The 22409-nt window shown below is 39.5% G+C and overlaps 1 protein-coding gene across 11 annotated transcripts in view; it reads right to left on the bottom strand.

Moving 5' to 3' along the window:
- CPLANE1 (ciliogenesis and planar polarity effector complex subunit 1) overlaps nt 1-22409 on the bottom strand; it is a 146330-nt gene that overhangs the window by 3359 nt on the left and 120562 nt on the right. For 9 of the 11 annotated variants that reach the window (XR_010413313.1, XR_010413321.1, XR_010413319.1 and 6 more), the window contains 7 exons: nt 18865-18895; nt 18000-18131; nt 8795-8960; nt 6703-6761; nt 6072-6239; nt 5063-5325; nt 1065-1205 (listed from right to left, as the gene is read on the bottom strand). Coding sequence is in view for 1 of the 11 variants with exons in the window: in XM_045862216.3 (XP_045718172.2) it covers nt 1045-1134; nt 5063-5175; nt 6072-6239; nt 6703-6761; nt 8795-8960; nt 18000-18131; nt 18865-18895 (759 nt within the window). In the remaining 10 variants the exon portion in view is untranslated. Of the gene's footprint in view, nt 1-1044; nt 1206-5062; nt 5326-6071; nt 6240-6702; nt 6762-8794; nt 8961-17999; nt 18132-18864; nt 18896-22409 lie in introns of those variants that run through there. The other 2 variants (XM_045862216.3, XR_008505067.2) reach the window with 2 other exon arrangements.

Genomic DNA, 22409 nt, shown 5'->3' with positions numbered 1-22409 from the left:
CACTTTATAAAAGATTAAAATGGAGACTTTGAAAGAAAAAAAAAAGTCTGGGATTATACAACTAAAAGCACAGGAAATGATGCTTCTAGCACTCAAACTGATCCTAGTAATTACAGCCTTGGGTTTTAAGGCATTGAGTGGGGGAAAACCATGGAAAAAGAACCAAAGAGAATTTCTAGGAAATACAGCCATCAACAGTAAAACACCTGACAGGTTAAAGAGCAGACGCAGCTGAAGAGAGAGGCGGTGAACTGGAAGATGGTGGCACTGGAGAGAGGCCTGAGGGCAGGAATAGACTCTTTCATGTTTCTCATCATTTTTATATTACATATAATCAGTGTTTGCGTCGTTGTCCCTACCAAAATGTAGTTCTTTCTGTAAATCAGGATAATGCCATAGAGCTCACTCAGTTAATGTGAGGATAAGTGAGATCATGAACAGGCAGTGTTAATACAATGCTCGGCATCAAGCATCAATTCCCTAAGCCTCCCTGGCTTCAGCAGGAAGACGGGGATCACAGGTGCCCTATCTATCTACCAGGGCCGTTACGGAGAGCTCACGGGAGAATCATGTGAACGTACTTTTTAAATGGTGAAGAGTAACACGGGGCGAGGGGTGGGCCAGGGCTAGATCTGAATTCTTAGGCATTAAGATCATGACCATTTCACTCTCTAGCTAATTTAGAATCCCCAAACTTAAGGGTCTGTGTGCTGCATGACTCTGTGACAATGGCCCCCTCTGAATACTTGTGTTTATGTTCAGTACTCTGCTAAGCCCATAATATATGTTCTCACTCTAATAATCTGGAGTTCGCAGGTGAGAAAGTTGAGGCTGACACAAATGGGTCAGGAATTTGCCCAGAGCTCGAGAGTAAGTGGTGAACTACGATTCTCAAGAGCTAACTCCGCAGCCTGTTCCCTAAACCACTCTACCACACCGCCATACCCTTCATTCTGCAATCTGTATTTGAAATTTCTAAGAGGGTCTTACAATTTTTAAAAATTTAAGTTGAAGAAATAAAGTTATTCTCTATTTCTCCCTTACCTTTCTGGAAGGTAACTGGAGATGGCACAGCCGCTCTTACTGCCACTTTGGCTCCAGCACCTTTCCTCTGTACGGCAGAAGTAGCAGTTCCTGTAGAAACAGGCAAACTTCTTTAACCTTCTGTATGCGGCCATGATGTTTCACATACTGTACTGTACATTCTTTGAAGACAGAAACTACTGATTAGGAGGGTGCCCAATATATGGTGGTTGATTTGAACCAAGAAAGCAAAACAAAAGTGCAGATGAAGGAAGGGAAAGCTCTCCTTTGAAACTTGGTATCCTCATAGCAGGACCATGGTCCTTTCTCAAACTGGCAAATGTGCCTTCACAACCTCTTGGGCAACTGGAAAAGCCAGCCACATACGCCTATTAGCAGGAAACACCTTGACAGAATGCCAGGTTAGATGTTATCAAAAGAATGATTCACTAAGATTTCTTAAATTCCAGGATTAATAACCACCATTTATTATTTATGTTATGCAAAAGTTTTACTCTTTACCTTCAACACCCCTATGAGTTAGGTTTTAAATAACATAATTGAGGGCACCAAGTAAGCAGCAGAGCTGGGATATGAAAATAGGCCTGGATGATTCGAAAGGCTGGAACTTTTTTTATGTTTTTGATGCCTCTCAGTTACTTATCATATAGCCTTTATATTGTTTTTGATAGAACTAAACATAAAACAAGCCAAAAAAAAAAAAGGGAGATCTCTAAGTATAATAGCTTGCATCGGGGCTGGAGATATTTGCCAGAAACGACACACTGCTTTACAAGACAGACAACAACATATAGTCAGACACATAAGCATCTTCAGAAAAACTCTTCTTTTACAAACGAGCTGCAGTGAACTTAAAAGTCTTGGTGAGTCCTCACTTCCCCATCTGCACTGACTGAACTGCCTCACGTGGGCCCCGGGGATCTGCGTCACCAACTAGGGGAGGGCCTGGGATCCACCATGCCTGCATTTCTCCCACTGCCCCACAGTCCTGGGGGACCTGAAGCCTCGGAATGTAGCCAGGGGAAACGCTGGGTTCTGGGGGTGGTAGAGGTCACACTGAGGCGCAACCTGGATAGAAGCCAGCATGGTCACCAACCCCTCCAGTTGCCTTTGTCTCTCCGCTTCTGGGGAAGCTAAGGGACAGGTGAGCTGGGATGATGGCGAGTTACACGGTGGTCTTCTCGGACATAGTATGAATACAACAGTAGTTTAGCTTTTCTGACTAAAAATAGTAGTTTATAAATAGCTATTTTTAGTCAGAAAAGCTAAACAGCCATTTTTTTCATGTATCCAAGTATTCAATAATCTCATTTGTTCAATGTGAGTGGTATACCAGATAGAGAAGACAGTGTTGCTACCTTCAAAAGATTCAGTCTAGCATGGGACAAAAGTGGGACAAGTGGGCGCCTGGGTGGCTCAGATGGTTAAGCGTCTGCCTTCGGCTCAGGTCATGATCCCAGGGTCCTGGGATCGAGTCCCACATCGGGCTCCCTGCTCCTTGGGAGCCTGTTTCTCCCTCTGCTTCTCTCTCTCTCTGTCTCTGTCTCTTGTGAATAAATAAATAAAATCTTTAAAAAAAAAAAAAAAAGTGGGACAAGTTTACCAGTGACTACGTGAGACCTGGGGCAGCAACGCCTAAGACTCACCAACGTTGACCAGGCGGCCAGAGGACACAAATAAATGGCAGCAAAGGCAGCTGAGACAGTTGTCGCTGATACAACCACCAGGCCAGTTAAGTATTGGCCCCAATTTAAAATTCATGACATCAGTTTAGAAGAACTGAAGAATTAAGATGAGGGATGGCTTCCAAAACACAGAGGTGAGGCATTCAAGGTGAGGGAGACTTTTGAGGGGAGGGAGGGGTGCCAAGCACAGCCTGTGGCTGGAAAGCAAGCTGGCTCGCAGCACCTGTGAGATGGGGGAAAGGGGCTAAGAAGGCAGAGGGGGAGGCTGCCCCGAAGGCCGGGGATGAGCTCTGGACTGGGCTGTGTGGGGTGGGGGTCCCTGAGGGCTTCTGAACCCAGTGTGCAGGAGCACCTCTCGAGGACAGTCCAGCAAGGGCAGGGAGCCGACCAAAGAAGGGCCGAGGCCTCAGTCCAGGCGAGTGCAGCGTAACCATGCAGGCCTGACACTGGACAGACCCAAGACAAAGACACATTTCCACAGAATCCAAGACTTTTCCATCTGATATTAAGAAACTGTGGATTCGGGCGCCTGGGTGGCTCAGTTGGTTAAGCGACTGCCTTCGGCTCAGGTCATGATCCTGGAGTCCCGGGATCGAGTCCCGCATCGGGGTCCCTGCTCGGCGGGGGGTCTGCTTCTCTCTCTGACCCTCCCCCCTCTCATGTGCTCTCTCTCATTCTCTCTCTCAAAGAAATAAATAAAATCTTTTAGAAAAAAGAAACCGTGGATTCAAGTTTAAAATCCTTCCAATTTTTGGTATTTCTTTAACTTTGGCAAATGTATCAGGTGTAAAATAAAAATTAAAAAAAGAAAACATGGTTACTATTTTGAAATCTTAGTTTAAAAAGAGCACTGTTTTCTTATTGTAATTTGTTAATCAAGAGCAAGAGTTAAACAATGAAGTTTTATTAAGAGGACTGGAATTTATGGAAATTTCAATTTTCTAAATTGAGGCAGCATAATAAAGCGTAGGTTCTAAGTGTGTAGCCTCTAGACCCAGACTGAGTTTAAATCCCAGCTCTGCTACTTCCGAGCTATCTGATCTTAGGCAGTTATTTCAACTTTCTCTGCCTGGGTTTTCTCAAATGGGAACATTTGTAACTAAAGAGTGTAACCAGAACCTGGCATGTTAGTTTTTATACAGCTAAAAGCTGTCTGCATTTATACCACATATTAACTATGATTATACGTTTTTTAAAGATTTTCTTTATTTTTAGAGAGAGAGTGCGAGCAGGGGGAGGAGCAGAGGGAGAACCCCAAGTAGACTCCACACTGAGTGCAGAGCCTGATGTGAGGCTCAATATCATGACCCTGAGATCATGACCTGAGCCAAAATAAAAAAGCCAGACACTTGGGGCACCTGGGTGGCTCAGTCGTTAAACGTCTGCCTTCGGCTCAGGTCATGATCCCAGGATCCTGGGATCGAGCCCCGTGTCGGGCTCCCTGCTCAGTGGGGAGTCTGCTTCTCCTTCCCCCTCTGTGCTCTCTCTCTCTCAAATAAATAAAAAATCAAACAAAAAAAGCCAGACACTCAACCGCCTGAGCCACCCAGGCGTCCCTATGATTATACATTTTTAATGTGTAATCATTTCACAAAATAAGTATGTTTTACTCTGGCAATCAAAACCCAAATATGGCAAAATTAACTAAAGGAAGGCTAGCAATAAATAACAGATATTGTATCTTCAAATGTGGAAAAGGATGTTCAAAAGGTAAAAACATGGTATTTCAATATGAGCCTCATAGTATTCCTCTTCTGTGATATCCTGATACCTATCTATCTAAGTCCATCCTGACATCTATAAGAACTTGATCTGTAAAAATGCCTACCTCTTTAGCCAGACACACAAAAGAAACAGATTCCCAAATAAGTCTTATCTAAATATTGACTGTTCAAGTTTTATTATAAAAAGGCCATTTGTTTAAGATTTCTGGAGTCTTCCTGGGCGCCTGGGTGGCTCAGTTGATTAAGTGACTGCCTTCGGCTCAGGTCATGATCCTGGAGTCCCTGGATCGAGTCCCGCATCGGGCTCCCTGCTCGGCGGGGAGTCTGCTTCTCCCTCTGACCCTCCCCCCTCTCATGTGCTCTCTCTCAAATAAAAATAAATAAAATCTTAAAAAAAAAAAAAAGATTTCTGGAGTCTTCCTATTTCAAAGCAATAGAACAAACAAAATCCCAGCATAGGTAAGTCTTTATCAATCCTGCAACTTGTATTCTGCTGGAATGAGAACTGCTTTTCACTAAGATTTCATTTTACTAATGAAAACCAACTCTGGAGACAAGGAGGTCCAAATTATACAAAATTTACAATTTTAAAAAAGCTTAAAGTCTTACCACGTGACCAAGGAGGGCCTTGAGGTTTCCCCTTTCGGATGTAACTTGGTCTGGATATATATTTGAATTTTCCAGGTTGATTTATTGGAATATTGTGACCATATTGATTCTCTCTAAAGTAGAAATTACATAATTATTATATTCCTAGAATCTCATATTCCTAGAAACCTTGAGGTTTCCCCTTTCGGATGTAACTTGGTCTGGATATATATTTGAATTTTCCAGGTTGATTTATTGGAATATTGTGACCATATTGATTCTCTCTAAAGTAGAAATTACATAATTATTATATTCCTAGAATCTCATATCAGTAATGAACTACATTTCAAAAGACCCAAATTCTAGCTCAGATTAATACATTCACTTGACATTGCTTATTCTGTACCTTAGTGATACATTTCGTGTTATAACAATTCTCAACAAATTATTCTTCATGTCTCACACCTTAAACTTGTTTCTTTCAAAGAAATTGTTTTTGGTTATCTGTCCATTTCAAATTATCTATGTATTTGGCAGTTATTTATGTATTTAATACCCTGCTTTATATTAGAAAAGATTCAAGGGAGTCTCTGGTATTTTGAGTAGACCCCAAATTATACACACACAAGTGATCTGATTACATGTGGGTTTGTGTTGAGAAGAGACAGAGAAGAAGTGATAAGCTGGTGAGGACTGTTTCTGTAAGAGTAGAGCCAAGTGGAGAAACAGGGAGAACAGTTACGTGGCAGATTACAGAAAAGGAGGAAATGGAATTGAACGGGTATCAAAATTGTATTAGGTATGCCAAAGTGCTTTGTCATACCTTAAGAGATGTAATGACATTGTTATCTTTTTCCTTGGTGATTCTATAAACTTATCAAGACGTCATAATTATGGGACCATGTTTTTCTTGATTTTCTTATTTCTGAGCATGGTAGATGCAAATACACTGAACTTGGGTGACAAAAGCACTAAATTCTTATCAGGCCTGACATAATCTTGCTGAACAACATGCCAAACTCTGTCTTACCTTCTTGGAGAAAGAGAGTGTTGCTCTCGGGAAATGTGAGCAGTTCTGGGTTTGTTAGGCAAGGCTTTCTGTGCAGTTGTTGGTAGTTGTACTGATTCAGATAACAGTTCATTCATCAGACTATATGCTTGTGAGATCCGCCGACTATAGTGGTCAGAGAGTAGCAATCTTCAGACAAAGAATTAAACAACATTTAATAAAAGAGTCATTTTCAGTTCATACCTCTAGAGGGAACGTAATGTTTGAAGATCACCTAGCATTTGTTTTTTTCAATGCTTTTCAAATGCAAATTCATATTTCAGATTTCTGAAATCGATTAGGCAGAAATTAGTAAAGGTACCTGTAGTTATGACCCTTTGGGTATTTTCCAAAATGCACATACATATCTGGATTGGGAGAAGGAGGGCAATAGCAGAAATAAAAATCATGAAAATTTCAATGGAATAAATGATATTTGAAAGCAAATTCCTAAAAAGCCTAGTAGAGTCTATTTTCCTTGCAGTTATCTCTCATAAATTTCTGTTTATGGACAAAAAGGGGTTACTGTGAAGACTAGAGTTCCTCAGGCATTGTCTGTACCTCAGGTGTGCAAACTGGAAAGCGTGCTGGGGGTCCAGCTACCCAGGCTCACCTGTCCTTCTCGTTCTTCATCTTCTGTCTCAGCCTGATTTCCCGTGAAGTCATGTAAAACTGCATGAGAAATACCCAGTTAGTCCATTATGGTTCAGTTCAAATAATTAAACCCTTGTGATCCATGGGAAACATGAAAATTCCACTAATCAATTTTAATAGGAGGTTAAAACATATTTTTGCTATTCAGGAAACAGTGCAAAACACGGTCATATTTGATGAAGCTTCCTATCCCAAGCACCAAACACGAAAATGTTAAAGCATCATGTAATTAAAAACTAGTTTAATAAGTAGAATGCTAAATTCATGTATTTTCTCAAGAGAGAACCTTATCAGCTGCATTTATTTTAATTTAAATTCAATTAATTAACATATAGTGTCAGCTGCATTTAAAATGGGAAACATTTTAAGGATGAAGACACATACACTTCATACTCAGTCTTGTGATTATTCTCACTAACAGTGTGCTTGATAAAGCAGAAAGAAGTCAGACCTCTAAAGCTATCATTTTGATGTTTTAAAATGTCTACCAGTCACCTAATGTAGTATGTTCACTGCGACTTGAAAACTCCTCAAAACTTATGCACCAGGAGGCAAACTAGCAAGTGTCTTATTCCAGAATATTAAGAGTTACTACTGAGTTACGAATGAAGTCAAGTCCTTTTACACAAAATTTTGTATATAAAAATGTGCACACAGAAGTGCATGCACTCTCTGTAGGTCCTACATGGAAGCAGTGAGTGACAAATTAAAGGTCTTATTAATTTCTGATATAAATTCAAATGAAATTTTTAATCACATTAACCCCTCACTAATCCCATACCTTCACCTAAATAGAAGCTAAAAATAAACAGGTGCTTGCAGTTGTGAAGGAACAGTCAAAAAGTCAAAGAACCAAGCAATCCCAGTGCCCTCAGAGTTAATTTGTTCTAAATTTGGACACAATTCTAACTATCTGGGGTATTTGCTTGGTTGACAGAGAGGCCGATATCAGAACCCCCTGCCTGGCGGGGGAGGAGCACACACATAAACACATGCACTTGAAGCTTCTAGTCAGGTGCCTCAGCAGCCTTGATGGTCATTACCAGGTCCTTAAAACTCTCCACACAATGTTGTATTAACATCAGGGCACCCGGGTGGCTCAGTCGGTTAAGCCTCCACCTCTTGATTTTGGCTCAGGTCATGATCTCAGGGTCTTAGGATTCTATCCCTTTCTCTCTGCCCCTCCCTCCCACTCGTGTGTATATACGCGAGCACATGCTCTCTCTCTCTTAAAAAAAAGTTATATTAACACCAACATGCTTTCTCTAGACACAAGTTAAGTATGCAATTTATGTACTAGTTCACCTACTTTTGCACCACTTGGTGTTTAAATGTGATAGCCATATCTGGAAAATTCACTTTTATAGAACATGTTCCCCTAACGATGTCGAAAAAGATTAAGTACATTGTATTTTATTTCCAATTACAAAGTAAAAGATAAACTAAGTATAATTCAAATGCAATTTTCATAGTAATGTGATTATCAAAGTAACATTGCTTTATTTCACCTTCTGAAGAAAACTGCTTCTGACCAGCCACGGTGATGCCCCCGGTCAGGGCTCAGTGCATACATGTGGACAGTTTAAAGGGCAGCTGACACACATGCACACGCCACTGTACCCTTGGTACCTGACTGAACCATACTCTATTTTTTGTAGATAACTTGTGGATACAAAATTATTTTTTTAAATGGCTTTACTACACACAGTCAGTTGTTCAACTGCCACTGACTCTCACTGAAAATTAAGGGAACAGCTCCAACTGGTCACCAATCACTCAAGTCTCTTCACTTGGTTAAAATCAGCGAGAGCCATAATTAGCCTGGGGAAGAAAAAGTATTTAAGATAGCTCAACAGAACATGGTTTGTAGAATACCCTGCTATGTTTTGTTAAGGTAATTAACATTTTCTGACAAGTAAAATGGTGACATTTCTGTTTAATGAAAAATGCATCCAAATTACGTCAATCCTTTTCTTGAATATTTGCCAGGGAAACACTGCACGTATTCAGTGCTATCCCACTGCCCATTGCCCCTGATATTGCACACTTACTGGATTGCTCCTTGGGCAGAAAGGGTCATGTTCTTGCCCTCTCTTCTCCGCCAGCTGGTTTAAGTACTCTGCCATTCTTTCCTTGCGTTTTCTTTTCATCCACACCTGAATTTCTCTTCTTTCCTTCTCAGTTCTTTGTGTTCGTCTACCAGAAGAATGCTGAATTCTGAGAAATTTAACAGACAGGTCATCACTTGATTTTACATTTTTTATGGATCTAAGTAAACTAAATACTGTTTATTTGGAAAGGGATTTTTTTTTAAAGATTTTTTTAAAGTAATTTCTACACCCAACATGGGGCTTGAACTCAAAACCCTGAGATCAAGAGTCACACGTGCCACCGACTAAGCCGGTCAGCCGCCCCTGTTTGGAAAGATTTTTCCCATTCTCAAAAAGTAGTATACATTCATGTCTCTATCGACTTGCACCAACCTGTTCCCTGAAATCCACTGAAAATGATCTCAGAAAGCTCATCAACCACGACATCAAAAACTAATGATGTACTGTATGGTGACTAACATAATGTAATAAAATAATAAAATAAGAAGAAATTAAAAAGAAATAACAAAAAAAAAAAAGCTCACCAACAAGAAAAAAAGAAAGGAAAAGAAAGAAAAGGAAAGCAAAGCAAAGCAAAGCAAAGCAAAGCTCATCAATAGCCTCTTCATCCTACTGGACTTCTCTATAACATTTAATACAACTGGCTCCTCTTTTCTCTTTCATGGGTCTTATTCTAACTCTGAAAACACTGTGCAGCCTCCTACGTTGGCTCCTTTCATCTCTGCTCACCATTTCAATATTAATGTCTTATTAAAAGTTCTGTTTTGGACTTCTTCACCAATCCTCTTATTCCTGGACTATTTCAATCACTTTCAAAACTTACACTACAGAGATGACTTCTAAACAGCTGCCCTTGTGGATCTAGCGTCACATGCATGCCCACGCCATACTCCCCATGGGCTGGCCTGAGCTAGTTATGGCTGGCCCATTCCTGCAAGACACAGGACTCCTCTGATGGGCAACGCTGATGGATGTCTCACCGATGACCCAGCTGAAACTTTCCTGGAACACCGTACTCTGACACTCCACTTACTCAACCTCCTCTTCCCCCTTCCCTCTCTCCTTCAAGGGGTGGGCACACCTACACTGTGGTCTGATGCTTCCCCCCACTTCTGTGTCCCCCCCTTCCCCTCACAGGCCTTTCTCCCGATAAATGTCTTGCACATCTAATCCCATCTTGGCTTCTGCTTCTCAGATAGGAACTGACACAAGTAGTACTGAAAATAATCCAAGAAAACAGGTGGTGTGAGACAGGGATTTGAGGCAGACTCATCACCCAGCATGAGAGGAGAAGATCATCCATCATCCTAAATGGCAGGTCACTGGTACAAACAATGTGGTTTATACTGAAAACCTGCTTTTCCTTCTGGAAATCTGGATTTGGTATGTGCCAGGAAGAGGCTGCCTACTCAACCAGCACCCAAGAAAAACTCTGGGCACTGAGTCCCTAAATGAGCCTCCGTGGTGAACATAATCTCACGTGTGCTAGAGGAATTGTGTCCTGTTGGGCCCGCACTGGGAGAAGATTCTTAGGAACCTGTGCCTGGTTTCCCTCAGAATCCACTGCATGCACTCTCTTCCCCTTGCTGGTTTTGCTTTGAATTCTCTTGTTGTAATAAATTAAGTCGTGAGTATGACTCTGTAAGTTCTCTAAGTCCTCCCAGTCAATCAGTGACCCTAAGGTGATCCTGGGGACCCCTAACACAGGATCAGATCCACACTGGGACTGCAGTCTGACAGTTGTCCCCACTTCCTCAGGCTCCTGCTCCTTTCTCCCTTACAGGTGCTTCTCCAAATAAATCTCATGCTCACCTAAATCTCATTTTGGCTTTTGCTTCTGGGATGACCTAAAACTAATGTGCCAATGAATATTACTAACGGAATATTCTCCTGGCACCTTACAACATATCTGAAACTACATCCTCTATCTTGCCAAAAAAGTCACCATCAACTTAGTCATCCAAATAGAAATCATTCTCACTTCCTCCTGACAGCCTCCATGTTTACTCATGATTACTACCCTACACTCTCCATTCTGAGCCCCTTCATCTTTAGATTACTGAAATAAGACCTCCAGTTGGCTTCCATTTCTAGTTCAAAGCCCTTTGCTGACCCCCATACTGCTTGCAGATAAGGAATGAGTGCCTTTGGTCCCCAATCTACAGCCAGCACACCCAGCCAGACCCTCTCTCTCCTTCCAAGGCATAAACTCCAGTCCTATCTAACTCCCAGCCCATATCTAATCATCACTCCTTTGCATTTTATATTCTTGCTGCCTTGAATACCCTTTGTACTATTTATAAGCAACATGACTTTCTATTGGTCCTTTGAAATACAGCTCAAACACCATTAACTAGTGAAGCTGCTGCCTTGGACTGACTCTCCCCACAAGCTCCCATAGCACCCTGATACAGTTTGGTCTTATGTCACACTCTTCCTAGAGTTCTATCTCCATTCAAGAGTACAAATCATATTTTTATTCTAAATCTTGATACTTAATACATTATTGATGAAATATTCATAACATTCATAAGACTCTTTTTTTTTTTTTTAAGATTTTATTTATTTGACACAGAGAGAGAGACAGCGAGAGAGGGAATATAAGCAGGGGGAGTGGGAGAGGGAGAGGCAGGCTCTCCGCCAAGCAGGGAGCCCGATGCGGGGCTCCATCCCAGGACCCTGAGATCATGACCGGAGCCGAAGGCAGACGCTTAAAGACTGAGCCACCCAGGCGCCCCAAGACTGACTCTTATATAAACAAGCCAATAGGTATATATATATCCCATGGAAGCATTAGTAGGAGAGCCAGACTTTATTCTATCAGGAACCGGTTCTTGGATCAGGACACGTTGCAAGGAAAACATTTTAACCTAATATTCCAGGAAAAGACTATTTAATACGTATCCTAAGGATTAGTATTTAGGGCAAAGTACTATGGATGAAGTCTTTAATTGGGGTGCCTGGGTGGCTCAGTCGGTTAAGCAGCTGACTCTTGATTCTGGCTCAGGTCATGATCTCAGGGTTGTGGGACTGAGCCCCATATCAGGCTCCACACTCAGTGCAGTCTGCTTGTCCCCCTCCCTCCTCCTTTACCCCTCCCCCCACTTGCATGCAGGTACACACACACACACTCTTTCTCTAAAAATGAATGGATAAATAAAATCTTTTTTAAAAATCTTTAATTACTTCTACAAAGAAAGGATTAAATTTATGTTGTACTTGAAGTGATGACAGCTTCCAGGGAAGACAGTAGAGTAGGAGAACCCTAAGCTCATCTCATCCCATGGATATGATTAGGTAACACTGATATCAGTGTAAATAACCCAGAAAATGATCAAAGACTGGAAGAACAAACTCTCCACAGCTAAATGTAGAAAAGATGCCATATCAAAGAGGGCAGGAAGGGTGGAGACAGAGTCAGGGGCTAAATGGAACCACAGGACTGTCCACTGGAGGGAGGGATGCTGCGGGCATGGAGAGGGGAGAGAAATAGACCCTCACACTGAGGAGCCCACACAGGAAAAATGAATCCCCATAACATTTGGCTTAGAAAACCACAGGGGTTCAATTTTGCAAATTCTTATAATCAGCAGGACTTAAAACCTGGAACTTTAAACATCAGCAGGCTCAGCTCTGGAAGAGCCTGGAGGGAGAGAGGAAACTGAGTCCCTGCCCTTAAAGGGAGAGCACAAGAGACAGCCCTGCAGGATACAGCAGAGAAGAAGCAGTTTGAAAAATGCATGGGGCATAGGGGAGGGAGGTTTGTGAAGACACCGAGGAATATGTCCCAAATGAAAGAACAGGGCAGAATCACAGGAAGAAACCCATGTGAAATGGACATAGTAATATAACTGAGAGAGAACTTTAAATAATGGTTATAACGCTGCTCACTGAAAAAAGAGTAAAGGACATCAGTGAGACCCTGAACAAAGAGATGGAAAACATAAAAAAGAACCAATCAGAGATGAATAACACAATAAATTAAATTAAAAGTACACTAGATGGAATGAAAAGTAGACTAGAGGAAATAGAAAAATGGATCAACAACCTGGAGGACAGAGTAATGGAAAGCAATCAAGCTGAACAGGTGAGAGAAAATAATAATACAAAATAAAAATAGTCTTAGGGCCTCAGCAACACCATCAAGTGTAATAACATTTGCATTATAGGGATCTCAGGAGAAGAGAGAGAAAAGGGAGCAGAAAATTTACTTCAAGAAAATAATATCTGAAAATTTCCCAAATCTGGAGAGGGAAACAGAAATTCAGATCCAGTAGGCACAGAAATCCCCCAATAAAATCAACCCAAGGAGGTCCACACCAAGACACATAGTAATTAAAATGGCAAAAAGTAGTGATAAAGAGAGAATTTTAAAAAGCAGCAAGAGAAAAGAAAACAGTTACATACAAGGGAAACCTCATAAGGCAATCAGCTGATTTTTCAGCAGAAACTGGGTAGGTCAGAAGGGAGTGGAATGATATATTCAAAGTGCTGAAAGGAAAAAACCTGCAGCCAAGAATACTCTATCCAGCAAGGCTATCATTCAGAATAGGAGATAAAGGAGTATCCCAGACAAACAAAAGTTAAAAGAATTCATGACCACTAAACCAGCCCTATAAGAAATGTCAAAGGGGACTCTTCAAGGTGTAAAGGAAAAATCGTAACTAGGAGTAAGAAAAGTAGGAAGTGCAAAAATAAGTATATGTATAAAAATCAGTCAAGGAACTCACAAAATAAAAGGATGTAAACTAGGACACCATACACCTAAAACACAGGAGGTGGGGAGAAGAGTAAAGAATGGGTTCAAACTTAAGCACACGTCAACTTAATATAGACTGCTATATGCATAAGATGTTATATACAAACCAAATAGTAACTACAAATCAAAACCGATAATAGATACGCAAAAAATAGAGAAAGGAATCCAAGTATATCACTAAAGAAAGCCAGCAAACCATGAGAGAACAGAGCAAGAGTAGAAAGGAACAGAGAAGCAGCACAAAGACAACCATAAAACAAGTAACAAAATGGCAATAAGTACATACCTATCAATAATTCCTTTGAATATAATTGGACAAGCTACAAGAATTCTTCCTAGAAACATATAACCTCCCAAAACTGAAGCAGGAAGAAATAGAATATTTGAACAGACTGATTACCAGCAATAAAACTGAATCCATAATCAAAAAACTTCCAACAAACAAATCCAGGACCAGACAGCTTCACAGACAAATTCTACCAAACATGTACAGAAGAGTTAATATCTTTCCTTCCCAAACTATTCCAAAAAACGGAAAAGGAAGGAAAGCTTCCAAATTAATTCTATGAGGCCAGCATTACCTCAATACCAAAACCAGATAAAGACACTACAAAAAAAGAGAGAGAGAGAGAACTACTGTGGCACCTGGGTGGCTCAGTTGGTTAAGCATCCAACTCTTGATTTCGGCTCAGGTCATGATCTCGGGGGTTGTGAGAATGAGACCTGCACTGGGCTCCATGCTCAGCAGGGAGTCTGCTTGAGATTCTCTCTCCCTCTCCCTCTGCCCCTCCCCCCCCACTCTCTAAAATAATAAATAAATCCTTAAAAAAGAGAGAGAACTATAGGCCAATATCTCTGATGAACACAGATGTAAAAATCCTCAACAAAATATTAGCAAACCAAATTAACAATACATTAAAAAAAATCATTCACTACAATTAAGTGGGATTTATTCCAAGGACTCAAGGGTGGTTCAATATTTGCAAATCAAGGGGTGCCTGGGTGGCTCAGTCATTAAGCGTCTGCCTTCGGCTCAGGTCATGATCCTGGGGTCTTGGGATTGAGCCCCGCATTGGGCTCCCTGCTCAGCAGGAAGCCTGTTTCTCCCTCTCCCACTCCCCCTGCATGTGTTCCCTCTCTCACTGTCTCTCTCTCTGTCAAATAAAATATTTTTAAAAAAATCTCCAAATCAATGTGATACATCACATCAAAAGAAAAAGGATAAAAAATATATAATCATTTCAATGGATGCAGAAAAAGCATTTGACAAAGTACAACATCCATACATGACAAAAACCTTCAATGAAGTAGGTTTAGAGGGAACATACCTCAACATAATAAAGGCCATGTATGAAAAACCCACAGCTAATGTCATACTCAATGATAAAAAACTTGAGAGCTTTTCCCCTAATATCAGAAAAAGACAAGGATGTCCACTCTCACCACTTGCATTCAACATAGTTCTGGAAGTCCTACCTACACAATCAGACAAGAAAAAGGGGAAAAAAGGCATCCAAATTGGTAAGAAAGAAAGAAAACTTTCATTATTTGCAGATGACAAGATACTATATAGAGGAAACCCTAAAGACTCCACCAAAAAACTAGAACTGATAACTGAATTCAGTAAGGTGCAGAACACAAAATTAATATGCAGAAATTCATTACATTTCTATACACTAATAATGAAGTAGCAGAAAAAGAAATTAAGAAAACAATCCCATTTACAATTACATCAAAAATAATAAAATACCTAGGGAAAAACCTCACCAAGGAAGTGAAAGACCTGTATTCTGAAAATATAAAACAATGATGAAAGAAATTGAAAATGACACAAACAAATGGAAAGATATTCCATGTTCATGGACTGGGAGAACAAATATTGTTAAAATGTCAATACTGGGGCGCCTGGGTGGCTCAGTCATTAAGCGTCTGCCTTCGGCTCAGGTCATGATCCCAGGGTCCTGGGATCAAGCCCCGCATCAGGCTCCCTGCTCCACGGGAAGCCTGCTTCTCCCTCTCCCATTCCCCCTGCTTGTATTCCCTCTCTTGCTATGTCTCTCTCTGTCAAATAAATAAATAAAATCTTTAAAAAAAAAATAAAAGGGGTGCCTGGGTGGCTCAGTTGGTTAAGCGACTGCCTTCGGCTCAGGTCATGATCCTGGAGTCCCTGGATCGAGTCCCGCATCGGGCTCCCTGCTCGGCAGGGAGTCTGCTTTGCCCTCTGACCCTATCCCCTCTCATGTGTTCTCTCTCATTCTCTCTCTATCAAATAAATAAATAAAATCTTTAAAAAAAATTTTAAAAATTAAAAAAGAAAAAGAAAAAAAATGTCAATACTACCCAAAGCAATCTTTTTTTTTTTAGGATTCAATGCATCCTTATCAAAATACCAACAGTATTTTCCACAAATAACCCCACCATGTGTATGGAACCACAAAAGACTCCATGTAGCCAAAGCAATCTTGAAAAAGTACAAAGGTGGAGGTATCACAATACCAGATTTCAAGATATACCACAATGCTGTAGTAATCAAAACAGTATAGTCCTGGCACAAAAACAGCCACGTAGCTCAATGGGACAGAACAGAGAGCCTAGAAATAAACACACTATTATGTGGTCAATTAATCACTGGCAAATCAGGAAAGAATATGCAATGGGAAAAGATCGTTGTTTCCAACAAATGGTGTTGGGAAAACTGGACAGCAACATGCAAAACAATGAAACTGGACCACTTACACCAAACAGAAAAATAAATTAAAAATGGATTAAGGACCCAAATACGAGACCTGAAACCATAAAAATTCTAGAAGAGAGCACAGGCAGTACTATCTCTGACATTGGTTGTGCAACATTTTTCTACATGTCTTCTGAGGCAAGGCTTATAAAAGCAAAAATAAACTATTGGGACTACATCAAAATACAAAGCTTCTGCACAGCAAAGCAAACAATCAACAAAACTAAAAGACAACCTACTGAATGGGAGAACTATTTGCAAATGGCATATCCAATAAAGGGTTAGTATCCAAAATAGATAAAGAACTTACACAACCCCACACCAAATAATCCAATTAAAAAAATGGGCAGAAGACATGAACACACATTTCTCCAAAGAAGACATCTAAATGGCCAACAGACACATGAAAAGATGCTCAACATAACTCATCATCAGAGAACTGCAAATCAAAATCACAATGAGATATCATCTCACACCTGTCAGAATGGCTAAAATAAAAAACACAAGAATCAACAAGTGTTGGTGAGGATGTGGAGAAGAAGGAATCCTTGTGCATTCTTGGTGGGAATGCAGACTGGTGCAGCCACTCTGGAAAACAGTATGGACGTTCCTCAAAAAGTTAAAAATAAAACTACCTTATGATCCAGTAATTCCACTACTAAGTATTTTCCCAAAGAATACAAAAATACTAATTCCAAGGGAAATATGCAACCCCAATGTATATTGCAGTATTATTTACAATAGCCAAATTATGGAAGCAGCCCAGGTGTTCATTGATAGATGAATGGATAAAGAAGTGGTATGTATACACCATGGAATATTACTCAGTCATAAAAATGAATGAAATCTTGCCATTTGCAACAACATGGATGGAGCCAGGGAGCAGAGTATAATGCTAAGTGAAATAAGTCAGAGAAAGATAAATAAATACCGTATGATTTCACTCATATGTGGAATTTAAGAAACAAAACAAATGAACAACGAAAAAGAAAAGAGAAAAACCAAAAAACAGACTCTTAACTATAGAGAACAAACAGATGGTTACCAGAGGGGAGGTGGGTAGGGGATGGGTAAAATAGGTAAAGAGGATTAGGAGTGCACTTGTCTTGATGAGCACTGAGTAAAGTATGGAACTGCTGGATCACTATATTGTACTTCTGAAACTAATATAACACTGTATGTTGGGCGCCTGGGTGGCTCAGATGTTTGAGCATCTGCCTTCAGCTTGGGTCATGATCCCAGGGTCCTGGGATCGAGTTCCACATCAGGCTCCCTGCTCAGCGGGGAACCTGCTTCTCCCTCTCCCTCTGCCTGGCACTCCTCCCCCCCGCCCCCCGCTTGTGCTCTCTCTCTCTGTGTCAAATAAATAAAATCTTAAAAAAAAAAAAAATATATATATATATATATATATATAACACTGTATGTTAACTATACTGAAATTTAAAAAAAAATCTCAAAATAAATAAATAAAGATATAATAATGACAACAAAAATAAAATAAAGTAATGAGACCTTGGGAAAACTCCCCAGATAGAAAAAAACCTAAGTTTTGTGTTTGTTTCATAAAAATCACATTAAAATATGGCCAATTTTGAATATTCTTGAACCATAAACATTTTAAATGGGTTAAAAATGAATTATTCAAAGATTACCTGGAGATATTCTTAGCTTGTTGTTCTGTTAAACCGAGCTCCTCACTGGAGACACCATCTTTTGTTATAAGGTCCTCAATAATGTCTGCAATATCAGTTAATCCAGTCATCTGGAGTGGATCTACTGAAACGCTTCATTTTCAAATGCAATTTGAGAAATATAAGTCAGTATCTACAATTTAATTACATTAAGCAAAAATTAACATGTAAAGTTTAAAAGTTATGTCCTCTAAGAGCATAAATGAACACAAAAATAATAAACACAGATCTAATGTTCCTTCTACTTTCCAGTAATCCTCAGCTCAAGTCTAATCATCAGTAATTGATGACTTCTTATGTGCTCTTAAAAAAGCGAACATAAGGGGCGCCTGGGTGGCTCAGTCATTAAGCGTCTGCCTTCGGCTCAGGTCATGATCCCAGGGTCCTGGGATCGAGTCCCGCATCAGGCTCCCTGCTCCACGAGAAGCCTGCTTCTCCCTCTCCCACTCCCCCTGCTTGTGTTCCCTCTCTCGCTGTCTTCTGTGTCAAAAAAAAAAAAAAAAAAAAAAAAAAAAAGCAAACATAAGGCTCAGGAGATAACCTCTACCTGTCCTGCCTGCTGAATACACATGCAGTGAAAGGTATAGCAAACACAGTCTACTGCATTCTAATTACCTATGCTAAAACATAGGTATATAAAGGATATAATAAAGCAATCCTCAGCTTCTTAAAATACTCCATTCCCGATGAGAATTATATTCTTTTAGTCCATGAAAAAATATGTAGTATAGAAGCTCACATGCACATGAACAACAAAATCTCCAAAGCACACAGTTTATACCCAACCTTAAGTAAACCTGTGAATTAATTCTTAAAAGATATTTACCTCTCAAATAACTCATCACTGTTATTCTCACCTTAAAAGAAGAGAAACATTATTACTAAAAATTGGGGGTCAATAATTTTTTCTACTTCCATCTATTAACCTGATTTGGAAATTATATAACCAGAAATTAAAATATTTTTAGGGATGCCTGGGTGGCTCAGTCGTTAAGCGTCTGCCTTTGGCTCAGGTCATGATCCTGGGGTCCTGGGATCAAGCCCTGCATCGGGCTCCCTGCTCGCGGGGAACCTGCTTCTCCCTCTCCTCCCTGCTTGTGCTATCTCTCTCTGATAAATAAATAAATAAAATCTTTAAAAAATAGATAAATAAAAGTAAAATTAAAATATTTTTAAACCTCCAAATAGGTTTAAAGATATATATGTGTAACCTATTTATCCTCCTCTTAAATATGCTATTTGGTAGTGAATACTCCGCATTTTCAGATTATTACTCTTCATTCAGAGTACTCTGAATACTTTAGGAAGTACAATCCTTCTTTGCTTAGTACACAGTTTAAAATACAGAAGTGTGATTTACTAAAACAACAACAACAACAAAACAAAAATGCTCTGATGGTCTAAAAGTAATACATTTGGGAAAATATCTAATGTAATTCCAAGAAGCCATTACTTGGAAGAACAGCACCCAAAGAATAATTTTTAAACCTTGTCCAATATTAACTACATGTCTTTAAAGTGAAATACCTAATCTACTCAATTTTTGATATGTTTAATCCTCAAAGAGAATTGAGTTACTACAGGGGAAACTGATCTCAAAAACATCTCCTTGTTAAGACTTTCTTAGACAAATCTACCTTGCCCCAAGACTTATACATCCACGTGTTTTTACTATTAATTTTGCTTTCCTAAGCACATTGTTTTAATTTATTAATCTTCAAATCAAGGATTTTACATTATCTTTGTTCTCAGAGTTGGGGCATTTGTGAGGTTTTAATAGCAATTAATTAAATTTAACTATTTTTTTAAAGATTTTTTTTTATTTTTAAGTAATCTCCACACCCAACATGGAGCTCGAACCCACAACCATGAGATCAAGAGTCGCATGCTCTACCAATTGAGCCAGCCAGGCACGCCTTAGATTTAACTATTAAGAAAATCCTCAATTACTAAAAGAAAAAAAAATGGTAATGATGTAGGTTATAGAGTAATCAGATATAAAAGGTCTGCCTGCTGTGAAATAAAATTTCTTTCTGATTCCTTTTATCAAAGGGCAGAAAAGTATTATATCCAAATAAATACCTTTAACAGTAGTTACACAGGAAGATTTGATCCTTACTTCATTTTCAAACCATTTTTGGAACTCTTCTTTTGGGGACTGCCTTCACAATTTACTGAACACAATAGATCAACTTTATTCCTTGAAAATCACAATTCCTTTTTTTTTTTTTTTTTTTTTTAAATTCCAAACAGTGACACTCAGCCTTATTATCTACTCCACTTATCAGAAATGCCTCTGGAAATCTTGTGGCTGTTACCCAAAATTAAATCCATCCTCAGTGAATAAATTATTTGCCACTGTTAAGAACATTCACAAGAATGTGCTAAGAAATGGAAGTCAATTTCAAAAGAGGAAATCTGAGCTTTTTTTGAGCACTAGAAGTAAGGGAATGACTATCCACCTTTCTAAGATGCCAACTTTGGAAAAGGAAACACCCATTACATTAGGCATCTAAATCCTGCACTCTAAAAAATAGTAATTTGGTTTCCTTTTTAATTTACATTAGACATTGAATGCTAGAGAAAAACATTTTAATTATCCATCTTTATATGTGTTACGACATTTATTCACATTTTTCTTTTCTTCTCTTGCATCCTAATTTAAGAAGCTATTACAATTTTGAATGTATACTTTCAATCTCACTTTTCCTACTCCTTTGTTTTCTTCTTCCTTTAAACATTAAAGAGTTCGTCTCTATCTCCATCCTGAAATGATCTTTGACTTCATTTCTCTTATTTTTCTACTTCCTTTTACCATCAGAACTGTTAAGTAGTCTATACGTACAGATTCTTGAGTCTGTCTTTGTCCCCAAACAGCCTTCTACTCTGGATATTACCTGAAAGTCCCTGAGGTCCTTAACAAATTCAGTCTTTATTCTTGACCTTCTGGTAGCTTGTGCAACTGTGAGCCACTCACTTTACCCTCAAGCCCCTTTACCGGAGTCTGCTTGTCCATCTCCCTCCTGGGGAGGCCTCCCGTGCTCTCTCAACGGTATCGTTTCACAAGCTGCTCTTTGTTTTTTTCCCTTTTTCCATATTTCTTGCTGAGAACAGATGCACCAAGTCTTGACTATATAATTAGGTAAAAGGCTCTTACATCTGTTTTTCAAGCATAAACCTCTCATCAAGTTCCACTTGCTGTCAAAAACTGGGTCCTAAATATGGCCATTTATATACCCAACATCACCTTATGTTACATTTGGTCTTAGGGTACTCTAGAGTCTGACATCAGAGCTAGGATATCCTCGCTCCTACAGTCTGACAACACAAAATCGCTATTCAGTTTCTCCTTCTCCTCCTCTTTTATCCGCTTAGTCAGTGGGTAACATGAGCTGCCTTCAGAATGTCTCCTGCTTTCCCACAACACTGTCCAGGCCCTTATTATTCCAAAGTCAGATGAAGGTAACAGCTCACTAAACGATCTATGCCTCCATTCTAGTCTTCAAAACCCCCTCATTCCACTTCTCTGCTCAGAATTCTCCAATGATGCCCTGATATAAAATGGGAGTGTACACTTCTCAGATACCCTCTACCACCACCTCTTTAACCTCGTCTGTCAACTCTCCCCCGTAAGAGTCAAGACGAAAGCTACAAATGACTGAGGACCTACAGGAATCAAAGAGGTCTCAGCTAGGTGCTTTACATACAACATTCAATCTTCATAACTCTGTAAAGGGGAAATGATCAACCCCATAGGATGATGACCAAAATACAAATGGAATCTAGGAAGAACTTAGAGAAAAAAATTATAAGACTTAAAGGCAGCTTCTTAATAGCTTTTCTTTTAATAACCACTATGCCATTTAAAAATAGCATTTTTTACTGCTTATGCTACTTTAATAATAATAAAACTTACTATAAACACTTAGTAAATTCATCATTTTTGACCATCAATAGCTGAGAGAAAAAAAATATTTCAAAGCCACTGTCAGTAGTCCAAGTGTTGTATTTAGTATGACCTATTATTCATATGATAAAATGTGTTCGTTAGGACTAGAGAAGAGCATTTTTAATTGCCAACTCCAAATGAAACAGAATGAAAAGTGGCACTAAACTTGTCTAAGTCTCAATATTCTCAACTGTACAATGGGGCTAATAATGGCATCCACTTCGCAGGTTAGGCTCACACCAGGTTCAGTGCACATAGAGCAGCCTTATCTGGGACGCGGCAGTCTCCAGAAACTACAGCTGTTGTTTTGTTTTCATAATTAAAACTCCAGGTTCTCAATATTGGCTGAGTCTGAATTTCTCAAGTTTTATAAAAATCAGATAGTATAGTAAGTCCAGTTGCTATATATCTAACATTAATAA

The sequence above is a fragment of the Mirounga angustirostris genome, unplaced genomic scaffold, assembly GCF_029215605.1.
Source record: "Mirounga angustirostris isolate CCGP_5_RB_7025 unplaced genomic scaffold, mMirAng1.0.hap1 SCAF_7, whole genome shotgun sequence".
Lineage (NCBI taxonomy): Eukaryota > Metazoa > Chordata > Mammalia > Carnivora > Phocidae > Mirounga > Mirounga angustirostris.
Note: the sequence above shows the minus strand (reverse complement) of the source record. Positions and strands in the feature narration are given on the sequence as shown.